We start from the raw sequence: 13,529 nt of genomic DNA on the forward strand, positions 1-13,529 counted from the left end.
TTGTAAACGCTTATTTACTTACCATAATTGTGTCTGTAAGACGGCAGTAAAACGGCTGATCAAACAAAACAGAATGTTATTGTTACATGAATATTTTGTAAACGCTTATTTACTTACCTTAATTGTGTCTGTAAGACGGCAGTAAAACTGCTGATCAAACAGAATGAGTTATTGTTACATAAATATTTTGTAAACGCTTATTTACTTACCTTAATTGTGTGTAAGACAGCAGTAAAACGGCTGATCAAACAAAACAGAATGAGTTATTGTTACATAAATAATTTGTAAACGCTTATTTACTTACCATAATTGTGTCTGTAAGACAGCAGTAAAACGGCTGATCAAACAAAACAGAATGAGTTATTGTTACATAAATAATTTGTAAACGCTTATTTACTTACCGTAATTGTGTCTGTAAGACGGCAGTAAAACGGCTGATCAAACAAAACAGAATGAGTTATTGTTTCATACATATTTTGTAAACGCTTATTTACTTACCTTAGTTGTGTCTGCAAGACGGCAGTAAAACGGCTGATCAAACAAAACAGAATGAGTTATTGTTACATTAATATTTTGTAAACGCTTTTTACTTACCTTGATTGTGTCTGTAAGACAGCAGTAAAACAGCTGATCAAACAAAACAGAATGAGTTATTGTTACATAAATAATTTGTAAACGCTTATTTACTTACCATAATTGTGTATGTAAGACAGCAGTAAAACGGCTGATCAAACAAAACAGAATCAGTTGACACAAATATTTTGTAAATGCTTATTTACTTACCTTAACTGTCTGTAAGACGGCAGTAAAACGGCTGTTCAAACAAAACAGAATGAGTTGATACATAAATATTTTGTAAACGCTTATTTACTTACCTTAATTGTGTATGCAAGACGGCAGTAAAACGGGTGATCAAACAAAACAGAATGAGTTATTGTTACATAAATACTTTGTAAACGCTTATTTACTTACCTTAATTGTGTATGCAAGACGGCAGTAAAACGGCTGATCAAACAAAACGAGTTATTACATAAATATTTTGTAAACGCTTATTTACTTACCTTAATTGTGTTCTGTAAGACGGCAGTAAAACGGCTGATCAAAAAAAAAAAAATAAGAGTTCTTGTTACATAAATATTTTGTAGACGCTTATTTACTTACCTTAATTGTGTCCGTAAGACGGCAGTAAAACGGCTGATCAAACAAAACAGAATGAGTTATTGTTACATAAATATTTTGTAAACGCTTACTTACTTACCTTAATTGTGTCTGTAAGACGGCAGTAAAACGGCTGATCAAACAAGTCATCGTCATGGACCCACTAGTTGCGGAAGCTAGCTCTCCAATCAGCTGAACAGACTCAGTAACTCCACGGTGACATTTTGGTGGAGGAATTTGGGAACCTGAAACAATGCACAATAATGCTAACAACGCTAGCTTGGTTACATTACGATAGCACGTACAAATATGCATGAAAACACTCCTACAGACTACCCTGAATTGATTAACGTGGACCCCGACTTAAACAAGTTGAAAAACTTATTCGGGTGTTACCAATTAGTGGTCAATTGTACGGAATATGTACTGTACTGTGCAATCTACTAATAAAAGTTTCAATCAATCAATCAAAACATCACACGTGGGACTGTTTTAGTAAGTAAGAATTGTTTTAGTTACATTGTAAAACTTACAAACGTTGCTTGGAGTGACGAATGAAGAATGCATACGAGCAGAAACGCAATGGAAGGTTTTACTTCCGGTCCAAGGCATTAAAACAGGAAGTACATTTTCAACCCGCAGTGAGCGAACGCGTCCAAAAGATGGCGCCTTAGCACAAACAATAACACACCTTCTCAGTGTCTCTTATTGAAATGTATTGAACACAAGACTTTATGGCCATTAGCAAAGACATACCCATAAATTAGCTGCACCGTTTTATAAGTTGCAGGGTTCAAAGCGTTGGAGAAAAAAAAGAAACGTAATCCACTGGGAATGACATATAGTACAAATAATGTGGGGAAATGAGCTGTTATTAGTTTTTTCAATCTTACACAGAGCAAACTGTTTTTATGTGTCAAATTGCACCTTATTATTGCTTATGTACATTATGCATCTGTCTTTGTGTTGTAGTTTGATCAGCGAGGGACTCATTGACCTGGTGGTCAACCTGCCCACCAACAACACACGCCACTCGAAGGATAACTTCCTCATTCGCAGGATGGCTGTAGACCATGGCGTGCCTCTCATCACTAACTACCAGGTCAGAAACACAAGACTGTTCCATCAGGACAAAGTAACTGTACCACATCACCACGGCTCATTTAGTTTCATAGAAGTCACGTAAAAGAGGATTTTAATCTACACTTAAAACACATCCTTGTGGTCTCGTTCAGTCGTTTTTAATAGAGATGTCTGATAATGGCTTTTTTGCCGATATCCGATATTCCGATATTGTCCAACTCTTAATTACCGATTCCGATTAACACATTATTATGCCTAATTTTGTTGTGATGCCCCGCTGGATGCATTAAACAATGTAACAAGGTTTTCCAAAATAAATCAACTCAAGTTATGGAAAAAAAGTGCCAACATGGCACTGCCATATTTATTATTGAAGTCACAAAGTGAATAATTTTTTTTAACATGCCTCAAAACAGCAGCTTGGAATTTGGGACATGCTCTCCCTGAGAGAGCATGAGGAGGTTAGGTGTGCGGGGGGTGTATATTGTAGCGTCCCGGAAGAGTTAGTGCTGCAAGGGCTTCTGGGTATTTGTTCTGTTGTGTTTATGTTGTGTTACGGTGCGGATGTTCTCCCGAAATGTGTTTGTCATTCTTGTTTGGTGTGGGTTCACAGTGTGGCGCATATTTGTAACAGTGTTAAAGTTGTTTTTACGGCCACCCTCAGTGTGACCTGTATGGCTGTTGACCAAGTATGCGTGGCATTCACTTGTGTGTGTGAAAAGCCGTAGATATTATGTGACTTGGCCGGCACGCAAAGGCAGTGCCTTTAAGGTTTATTGGCACTCTGTACTTCTCCCTACGTCCGTTTACCACTCCATAGAGCGGCGTTTTAAAAAGTCATCAATTTAACTTTTTGAAACCGATACCGAAAATTTACGATATTACATTTTAAAGCATTTATCGGCCGATAATATCGGCAGTCCGATATTATCCGACATCCCTAATTAGGACTATAAACAAAGTCATGACAAGATCAAACAAACAGAAGACATCTGGTGCTATTGTCCCAGAAGTTTTTCAAGCGCAAAAAATATGACAACAATTTTTTTTATTTGCACTTTAATTTTACTGACAGTTCAGTTAAGAAACATATTCATTATTAATTTGGTTTATTGGTTTTAGCACAACAATTTAACATTATTTTTTGTCAGCTTGACCTAAGCCTAACGTTTAAGTGTTAAAGGGGAACATTATCATCAGACCTATGTAAGCGTCAATATATACCTTGATGTTGCAGAAAAAAGACCATATTTTTTTTTAACCGATTTCCGAACTCTAAATGGGTGAATTTTGGCGAATTAAACATGACGTCACATCGGGAAGCAATCTGCCATTTTCTCACTTTCGTCTGTGTGTTGTCGGAGGGTGTAACAACACGAACAGGGACGGATTCAAGTTGCACCAGTGGCCCAAAGATGAGAAAGTGGCAAGAAATTGGACGAAATGTGTTCAAAATACGAGGCTGTGGGGAAAGCCGACGAAATGGTCAGTCGTTTGTTCCGCACACTTTACCGACGAAAGCTATGCTACGACAGAGATGCCAAGAATGTGTGTATCCTGCGACACTCAAAGCAGATGCTGACATCAACTCCAAAACTGGACAGATCAGCTTTCAGGAAAAGAGAGCGGATGAGGGTATGTCTACAGAATATATTAATCGATGAAAACGTTATTCATTACTCGCGGTTTTACGTAAATTATTATACATAAACTGTGTTTACCAATAATTTAGCTTAAAAACATTTATTTTTTTCAATCATTCGAGTACATTCGGGTAGTCTTGTGTAATGCAGTATTTTGTGTCTATTTAGGTATGGTTAACCTGAGTGCTGAAATCGTGGAAAAATATATGTTCTTAGCGCGCCTGAAATGGGCTGTCTGCACTCTCAAAGTGCATGTTGTTGCCAAATGCATACCTGCCAACTACTCCGGTTTTCCCGTAATTAGTACGGTTTTCATCAACCTATTCCGGGTTACGGTTGCAGTGATAAAAAATACGTTTTTTCATTAATTAAAAAAAAAAAAAAAGTTTAAAAATGCGCGAGGCTATTTATAGCACCGCTGCCAAGCACGAGGCACTTGTTGCCATTGTTTCCAAACGAGCGAACGATCATGGAATCAGCCGGAGAAAAATCGCAAACGAGTCTTAAACCGAAAAGAAAACTGCAGTCATTCCGTGAAGAATATTCAAAAGCCTATCCGGGAATAATTATCCGTTCCAAAAAGGGTGAAAACTACGCGAATTGCACCTTGTGCAGACAAGATTTTTCGATCGGACACGGAGGAATTAGCGATGTAAAAGACCACGTTGGGACAAAAAAACACAAGTCTAATGTCGTTGCTAGCGATACAAGTGGAACATTTTCAACGTTTTTCGGATTTTAGCCACAAAAAGGTAATGACACCAATGTTATCTATTGGAATTGTTTAGTACTGTTATACTGTTAAAAGTGTTTATACTATTTATGCTTTCAAGTCCAAGTTGAAGAAATCTTGTTAAATGTTGACAGCATAACTACCAAAATACAGAAGTATGTCCTTAATATTTTTGCAGTGCTATTTCTGTTGAAAAGTTAAAATGATTACATTAGAGATGTGATGTGCCACTTTTCAAGTGTCTGATGGCTTAAATTAATTTGCATTAATTTTTCATATTTTGAATTCTTTTGAAAGGCTTACAAAAAAACTACATTTGAATTGTAATTCCATGCTATTGACAGGACTATTAATTTTAATGAAGTTAGCTTACCATGTTTACAGTATGATAATTGTGATAGAAATGTGAATTTTAGGCACAGAATATTTTTTACAATTGAACAAGGCAGTAGATTATACAAGCTTGGACAGAAAGTTAATAATGACACCAATTTTTTTTTTAATGGAATTGTTTAGTACTGTTTTACCATTTGTTTACTGTAAAAAGTGTTTATACTGTTTATACTTTCAATTAACAAATTGAAGTCTTGTGAAAGGTTGACAGGATAACTGGCATTAACTGTCAAAATAATTTCAAACTATTGAAGTTAGCTTACAGAATAAACATGTCAATCAACCCATATGATTTTTGCTGTAATATTTTTGTTTTGAAAAGTCACTGTGACTGATAGAAAAGTGATGGTTTTAGCAACATTTTAACCTGTCTGAATGCTAATAATCATTTTGCGTCGGGGGGCGAAGCCTGAACCCCCCCACCAGGACTTTGTCCTGGACCTACCGGGGCCTGCGGCCCCTGGACCCTGGCTACTAGGTTTTTCTGATTTCAAAAGTTGGCAGGTATGCAAATGTATTTCATATGCTGTAAACCTAGTTCATAGTTGTTAGTTTCCTTTAATGCCAAACAAACACATACCAATCGTTGGTTAGAAGGCGATCGCCAAATTCGTCCTCGCTTTCTCCCGTGTCGCTGGCTGTCGTGTCGTTTTCGTCGTTTTCGCTTGCATACGGTTCAAACCGATATGGCTCAATAGCTTCAGTTTCTTCTTCAATTTCGTTTTCGCTACCTGCCTCCACACTACAACCATCCGTTTCAATACATGCGTAATCTGTTGAATCGCTTAAGCCGCTGAAATCCGAGTCTGAATCCGAGCTAATGTCGCTATAGCTTGCTGTTCTATGCGCCATGTTTGTTTGTGTTGTGTGACGTCACAGGAAAATGGACGGGTGTATATAACGATGGTTAAAATCAGGCACTTTGAAGCTTTTTTTAGGGATATTGCGTGATGGGTAAAATTTTGAAAAAAACTTCGGAAAATAAAATAAGCCACTGGGAACTGATTTTTAATGGTTTTAACCCTTCTGAAATTGTGATAATGTTCCCCTTTAAATAAATAATAATCTTTGTGATTAACACATGCTTTCATATCATTTGACAAGGTTGTGAACTGTAAGAAGGTTAGATACAATTATCGAATGAAATCCCAGAGTAAACTTACTGATTCAGTGTTAATATTTGAGTGGGACCCCAGGCCCCTCTGTAGTGGAGAAGTTGAGCCCTGAGGCCAAAAAGGGTTTTGTGTGGTCTGAATCAGTGTTTTTCAACCTTTTTGGAGCCAAGGCACATTTTTGTTCATTGAAAAATGCAGAAAAATTAGAGATGTCCGATAATATTGGCCTGCCGATAAATGCGTTAAAATGTAATATCGGAAATTATCGGTATCGTTTTTTTTTATTATCGGTATCTGTTTTTTTAATTATTTTTTTAAATTTTGGTTTTTATTAAATCAACATAAAAAACACCAGATACACTCACAATTAGTGCACCAACCCAAAAATTCTCCCTCCCCCATTTACACTCATTCACACAAAAGGGTTGTTTCTTTCTGTTATTAATATTCTGGTTCCTACATTATATATCAATATACAAACCCCGTTTCCATATGAGTTGGGAAATTGTGTTAGATGTAAATATAAACAGAATACAATGATTTGCAAATCCTTTTCAACCCATATTCAATTGAATATGCTACAAAGACAAGATATTTGATGTTCAAACTCATAAACTTTATTTATTTTTTTTTCAAATAATAATTAACTTAGAATTTCATGGCTGCAACACGTGCCAAAGTAGTTGGGAAAGGGCATGTTCACCACTGTTACATGGCCTTTCCTTTTAACAACACTCAGTAATTGTTTGGGAACTGAGGAGACACATTTTTGAAGCTTCTCAGGTGGGATTATTTCCCATTCTTGCTTGATGTACAGCTTAAGTTGTTCAACAGTCCGGGGGTTTCCGTTGTGCTATTTTAGGCTTCATAATGCGCCACACATTTTCAATGGGAGACAGGTCTGGACTACAGGCAGGCCAGTCTAGTACCCGCACTCTTTTACTATGAAGCCACGTTGATGTAACACGTGGCTTGGCATTGTCTTGCTGAAATAAGCAGGGGCGTCCATGGTAACGTTGCTTGGATGGCAACATATGTTGCTCCAAAACCTGTATGTACCTTTCAGCATTAATGGCGCCTTCACAGATGTGTAAGTTACCCATGTCTTGGGCACTAATACACCCCCATACCATCACACATGCTGGCTTTTACACTTTGCGCCTATAACAATCCGGATGGTTCTTTTCCTCTTTGGTCCGGAGGACACGACGTCCACAGTTTCCAAAAACAATTTGAAATGTGGACTCGTCAGACCACAGAACACTTTTCCACTTTGTATCAGTCCATCTTAGATGAGCTCAGGCCCAGCGAAGCCGACGGCGTTTCTGGGTGTTGTTGATAAACGGTTTTCGCCTTGCATAGGAGAGTTTTAACTTGCACTTACAGATGTAGCAACCAACTGTAGTTACTGACAGTGGGTTTCTGAAGTGTTCCTGAGCCCATGTGGTGATATCCTTTACACACTGATGTCGCATGCTGATGCAGTACAGCCTGAGGGATCGAAGGTCACAGGCTTAGCTGCTTACGTGCAGTGATTTTTCCAGATTCTCTGAACCCTTTGATGATATTACGGACCGTAGATGGTGAAATCCCTAAATTCCTTGCAATAGCTGGTTGAGAAAGGTTTTTCTTAAACTGTTCAACAATTTGCTCACGCATTTGTTGACAAAGTGGTGACCCTCGCCCCATCCTTGTTTGTGAAAGACTGAGCATTTCATGGAATCTACTTTTATACCCAATCATGGCACCCACCTGTTCCCAATTTGCCTGTTCACCTGTGGGATGTTCCAAATAAGTGTTTGATGAACATTCCTCAACTTTATCAGTATTTATTGCCACCTTTCCCAACTTCTTTGTCACGTGTTGCTGGCATCAAATTCTAAAGTTAATGATTATTTGCAAAAAAAAAAATGTTTATCAGTTTGAACATCAAATATGTTGTCTTTGTAGCATATTCAACTGAATATGGGTTGAAAATGATTTGCAAATCATTGTATTCCGTTTATATTTACATCTAACACAATTTCCCAACTCATATGGAAACGGGGTTTGTATATCAATACAGTCTGCAAGGGATTCAGTCCGTAAGCACACATGATTGTGGGTGCTGCTGGTCCACTAATAGTACTAACCTTTAACAGTTAATTTTACTCATTTTCATTCATTACTAGTTTCTATGTAACTGTTTTTATATTGTTTTACTTTCTTTTTTATTGAAGAAAATGTTTTTAATTTATTTATCTTCTTTAATTTTTTTTTTTTTTTTTTTTTTTAAAGTACCTTATATTCACCATACCTGGTTGTCCAAATTACCGGTAGGCTTAATAATGTGTTAATTCCACGACTGTATATATCGGTTGATATCGGTATCGGTAATTAAAGAGTTGGACAATATCGGATATCGGCAAAAAGCCATTATCGGACATGCCTATTAAAAATGTAAACTCGGTAGTGGATATTGACAGTAAAAAGTAATTGTTGCAATTGTTTGATTTGAATTCAAACCATAACCAAGCATACATCACTATAGCTCTTGTCTCAAAGTAAGTGTCACCACATGTCACATCACGCTGTGACTTGTTTGGAGTTTTTTGCTGTTTTCCTGTGTGTAGTGTCTTGTGCTCCTATTTTGGTGGCTTTTCCTGTTTTGTTGGTATTTTCCTGTAGCAGTTTCATGTCTTCCTTTGAGCGCTATTCCCCGCACCTGCTTTGTTTTAGCGATCAAGACTATTTCAGTTGTGCGGACGCTATCCTTCTTTGTGGGGACATTGTTGATTGTCATGTCATGTACGGATGTACTTTGTGGACGCCGTCTTTGTTCCACAGTAAGTCTTTGCTGTCGTCCAGCATTCTGTTTTTTGTTTACTTTGTAGCCAGTTCAGTTTTAGTTTCGTTCTGCATAGCCTTTCCTAAGCTTCAATGCCTTTTTTAGGGGCACTCGCCTTTTGTTTATTTTTGGTTTAAGCATTAGATACGACGTTTACAAAGCAATTAGCTACCGGCTGCCACCTACTGATATGGAAGAGTATTACACGGTTACTCTGCCGAGCTCTAGACAGCACCGACACTCAACAACGGCACTTTGTTTGCAGATTATAATTACTGGTGTGCATAAAATATTTTTAACCCAAATAGGTGAAATTACATCATCTCCCACGGCACACCAGACTGTATCTCACGGCACAGTGGTTGAAAAACTCGGGTCTAGATAACAAGTATTGGATATGCTTTGGTGTGACTTGTCTTCCACAACCCATTGTTCGCGTATGTCTGCCAGATGTTCGATCCTGGAGGCGTTCACAGATTGCAAATGAATTTTGAAAATGTACTCTGTTTAAATACATATTTTGAAGACGAACATCCCGGCTATTTTTTTTTTTTTTACCAAACACCTTTGAAAATAAACCCAATAAACACTATTTAGATTCAGGTACACACTCTCCGATCGATTCAGGGTGCACAAAAAGGCCGATTTCAGCAGAATTTATTATGCGCACGATTAAATGAAACAATACAAAGACAAGATATTTAATGTTCCAACTGAGAAACTTGGTTTTTTTGTTGCAAATAATCATTAACTTAGAATTTAATGGCAGCAACACATTGCAAAAAAGTTGCCACAGGGGCATTTTTACCACTGTGTTACATGGCCTTTCCTTTTAACAAGACTCAGTAAACGTTTGGGAACCGAGGAGGCACATTTTTTAAGCTTCTCAGGTGGAATTATTTCCCATTCTTGCTTGATGTACAGCTTAAGTTGTTCAACAGTCCGGGGGTCTCCGTTGTGGTATTTTAGGCTTCATAATGCGCCACACATTTTCAATGGGAGACAGGTCTGGACTACAGGCAGGCCAGTCTAGTACCCACACTCTTTTACTATGAAGCCACGTTGATGTAACATGTGGCTTGGCATTGTCTTGCTGAAATAAGCAGGGGCGTCCATGGTAACGTTGCTTGGATGGCAACATATGTTGCTCCAAAACCTGTATGTACCTTTCAGCATTAATGGTGCCTTCACAGATGTTTAAGTTACCCATGTCTTGAGCACTAATGCACCCCCATACCATCACTGATGCTGGCTTTTGTACTTTGCGCCTTGAACAATCCGAATGGTTCTTTTCCTCTTTGGTCTGGATGACACAACGTCCACAGTTTCCATAAACAATTTGAAATGTAGACTCGTCAGACCACAGAACACTTTTCCACTTTGTATCAGTCCATCTTAGATGGGCCCAGCGAAGCCGGCAGCATTTCTGGGTGTTGTTGATAAATGGCTTTCGCTTTGCATAGTACAGTTTTAACTTGCACTTACAGATGTAGCGACCAACTGTAGTTACTGACGGTGGTTTTCTGAAGTGTTCCTGAGCCCATGTGGTGATATCCTTTACACACTGATGTCGCTTTTTGATGCAGTACCGCCTGAGGGATCGAAGGTCCGTAATATCATCGCTTACGTGCAGTGATTTCTCCAGATTCTCTGAACTTTTTGATATTACGGACTGTAGATGGTGAAATCCCTAAATTCCTTGCAATAGCTGGTTGAGAAATGTTGTTGTTAAACTGTTGGACAATTTGCTCACACATTTGTTCACAAAGTGGTGACCCTCGCCCCATCCTTGTTTGTGAATGACTAAACATTTCATGGAAGCTGCTTTTATACCCAATCATGGCACCCACCTGTTCCCAATTAGCCTGTTCACCTGTGGGATGTTCCAAATAAGTGTTTGATGAGCATTCCTCAACTTTCTCAGTCTTTTTTGCCACTTGTGCCAGCTTTTTTGAAACACGTTGCAGGCATCAAATTCCAAATGAGCTAATATCTGCAAAAAATAAAGTTTACCAGTGTGAACATTAAGTATCTTGTCTTTGCAGTCTATTCAATTGAATATAAGTTGAAAAGGATTTGCAAATCATTGTATTCTGTTTTTATTTACCATTTACACAACGTGACAACTTCACTGGTTTTGGGTTTTGTACTAAAGTCCACCTCACTGTAAACATTGTTTCACGCGAGTATCCGACATTGTAACATTTATAAGTCAGCAAAGAGTAGTCTTACAGTAACGCTCTTCTATGTTCTGTTTGATGAAAAAAATAATTGTTTTCTGGCCTTGCATCGCAGGTGGCCAAACTGTTTGCGGAGGCAGTTTGTTATGCGGGTGAGCTGGACTCCACCAGCCTCTTCCACTACCGGCAGAGAGAAAGCCAACACAGAGAACCTGAACAGCAAAGCTAGAAGAGAAGAAGTATTGTGCTTCTCTGTTTTTTTTACACGTTGTGTCCGTGTTATGATTATCTGTCAAGAAGACAATAACAATTCTTGCTACTTGGGGAAATGTTTCAAAGGGTCTTAATAATAATAATAAGCACACATTACTTTGCAGAGTTATTTTCATCTTTCAAGCAAGCTCCTTGCTAACGTGTGGTTTCATAAAAAAAACAAAAAAAACACACCATTTGTATCTTTGTATAGGAAAAGAGCAATTGTAAATGTATAATATATCTTTATTTTGGAATTGTGTCCATCATTCACAATCTTTATGTAAGACAGGAACACTTTTTTTAAATGCTTTCTAGTCAGCAAACAATGGAGCCAATGAGTTGCTCTATTCCGTTCTAAAAAAAAAACATCCAATAACCTCCAAAAAGTAGCTGTAAGTATATACTGTATGTAGTATCTAGTAACATTCATAATAACATGTAATATTTACATATTTTGATCATTATAAGTATAAACGTTCACTTTCCCTTCAACAACAACAAGACTCCTAATCATGGAAGACTTGATGAGAGACAACAGACTACATTGGGACAAATGATGATCCAGAAACTTCTATTTTTGAGCCTGAATATATGGAGGATGATCTACAAGTTTTAGCAGCTGCAGTTTTAGTCAAGCATTAATCATCATGTGTATTGCTAAGTGTTAAACAAGATATACAAACATAATACAACAATCACTTGCTGTACAATGTCTGCTCTCCCTGGGATATAGACAGATGGGATGTTTATATCTTCCCCTTTACATCAACAATTCATCATAATCCTCACAAATGGTTAAAAAGTGGTATTTCGTCCCTTTCTCGTCATCTCCGGGTCTAAGTTGGATGTCAAAGTTGACCAACCTGCTTTCTAAATCGTAAATAAATGTTAGTAAAAGTCAGCTAACAATGGAGCCAATGAGTTGCTCAATTCCGTTCTAAAAAAAACATCCAAAAACCTCCACCAAGTTGCTGTAAGTATATATGTAGTATCTAGTAACATTCATAATAACATGTAATATTTACATATTTTGATCATTTTAAGTGTATTAATTTCACAGACGCATCACAACGTTCACTTTCCCTTCAACAACAACAAGACTACTAATCATGGCAGACTTGGTGAGAGGCAACAAAGACCACTTTGGGACAAATGATGATCCAGAAACTTCTATTTTTGAGCCTGAATATAAGGAGGATGATCTACAAGTTTTAGCAGCTGCAGTTTTAGTCAAACATTAATCATCACGTAGCAGTATTGCTAAGTGCTAAACAAGATATACAAACATAATACAACAATCACTTGCTGTACAATGTCTGCTCCCACTGGGATAAAGACTGATGGGATGTTTATAGCTTCCCCTTTACATCAACAATTCATCATAATCCTCACAAAGGGTTAAAAAAAAAGTCTTTTTTTGTCTCTCGCCTTCAACATTAGCAATAGTCAGCTAACAATGGAGGTAATAGAAGTCGCTCTGGTCCACCTATAAAGCATTTTAAGAAATATTCAAAAACCTCTATCAAGGTTTTATGTAAGTATATATGTAGTATCTAGTAACATTCATGATAACATGTAATAATTACATATTTTGATCATTTTAAGCATACGGCGGCGCATTCATTTCACAGACGCGTCACAACGTTCACTTTGCCTTCAACAACAAGACTACTAATCATGGCAGACTTGAGAGACAACAAAGACTACTTTGGGACAAATAATGATCCAGAAACTTCTATTTTTGAGCCTGAATATAAGGAGGATGATCTACAGGTTTTAGAAGCTGGGTGCGAAACAAACACTAAGCATCATGTAGCAGTATTGCTAAGTGCTAAACAAGATATACAAACATAATAAAACAATCACTTACTGTACAATGTCTGCTCTCACTTGGATAAAGACTGATGGAATGTTTATATATTCACCTTTACATCAACAATTCATCATAATCCTCACAAAGGGTTAAAAAAAAGTGTTTTTTTGTGTCTCTCGCCTTAAACAACAACATTACTAATCATGGCAGACTTGATGAGAGACAACAAAGACTACTTTGCGACAAATGATGATCCAGAAACTTCTATTTTTGAGCCTGGCTATAAGGAGGATGTGTTTTTTCGTGCCTTTCTCGTTATCTCTGGGTCT

At 37.5% G+C, this 13,529-nt stretch overlaps 1 protein-coding gene across 1 annotated transcript in view; it reads left to right on the top strand.

Annotated features, from left to right (window-relative positions):
- The window catches only part of cps1 (carbamoyl-phosphate synthase 1, mitochondrial), a 177,174-nt gene extending 164,437 nt beyond the window's left edge, over positions 1-12,737 (top strand). The window contains exons 37-38 of the mRNA XM_061971724.2: positions 2,131-2,260; positions 11,248-12,737. Coding sequence (XP_061827708.1) covers positions 2,131-2,260; positions 11,248-11,361 — 244 coding nt within the window. The 3' untranslated portion in view covers positions 11,362-12,737. The remainder of the gene's footprint in view (positions 1-2,130; positions 2,261-11,247) is intronic.
- Positions 12,738-13,529: the final 792 nt, after the last annotated feature.

This window comes from Nerophis lumbriciformis, linkage group LG13 (assembly GCF_033978685.3).
Source record: "Nerophis lumbriciformis linkage group LG13, RoL_Nlum_v2.1, whole genome shotgun sequence".
NCBI classification, from domain to species: Eukaryota; Metazoa; Chordata; class Actinopteri; order Syngnathiformes; family Syngnathidae; genus Nerophis; species Nerophis lumbriciformis.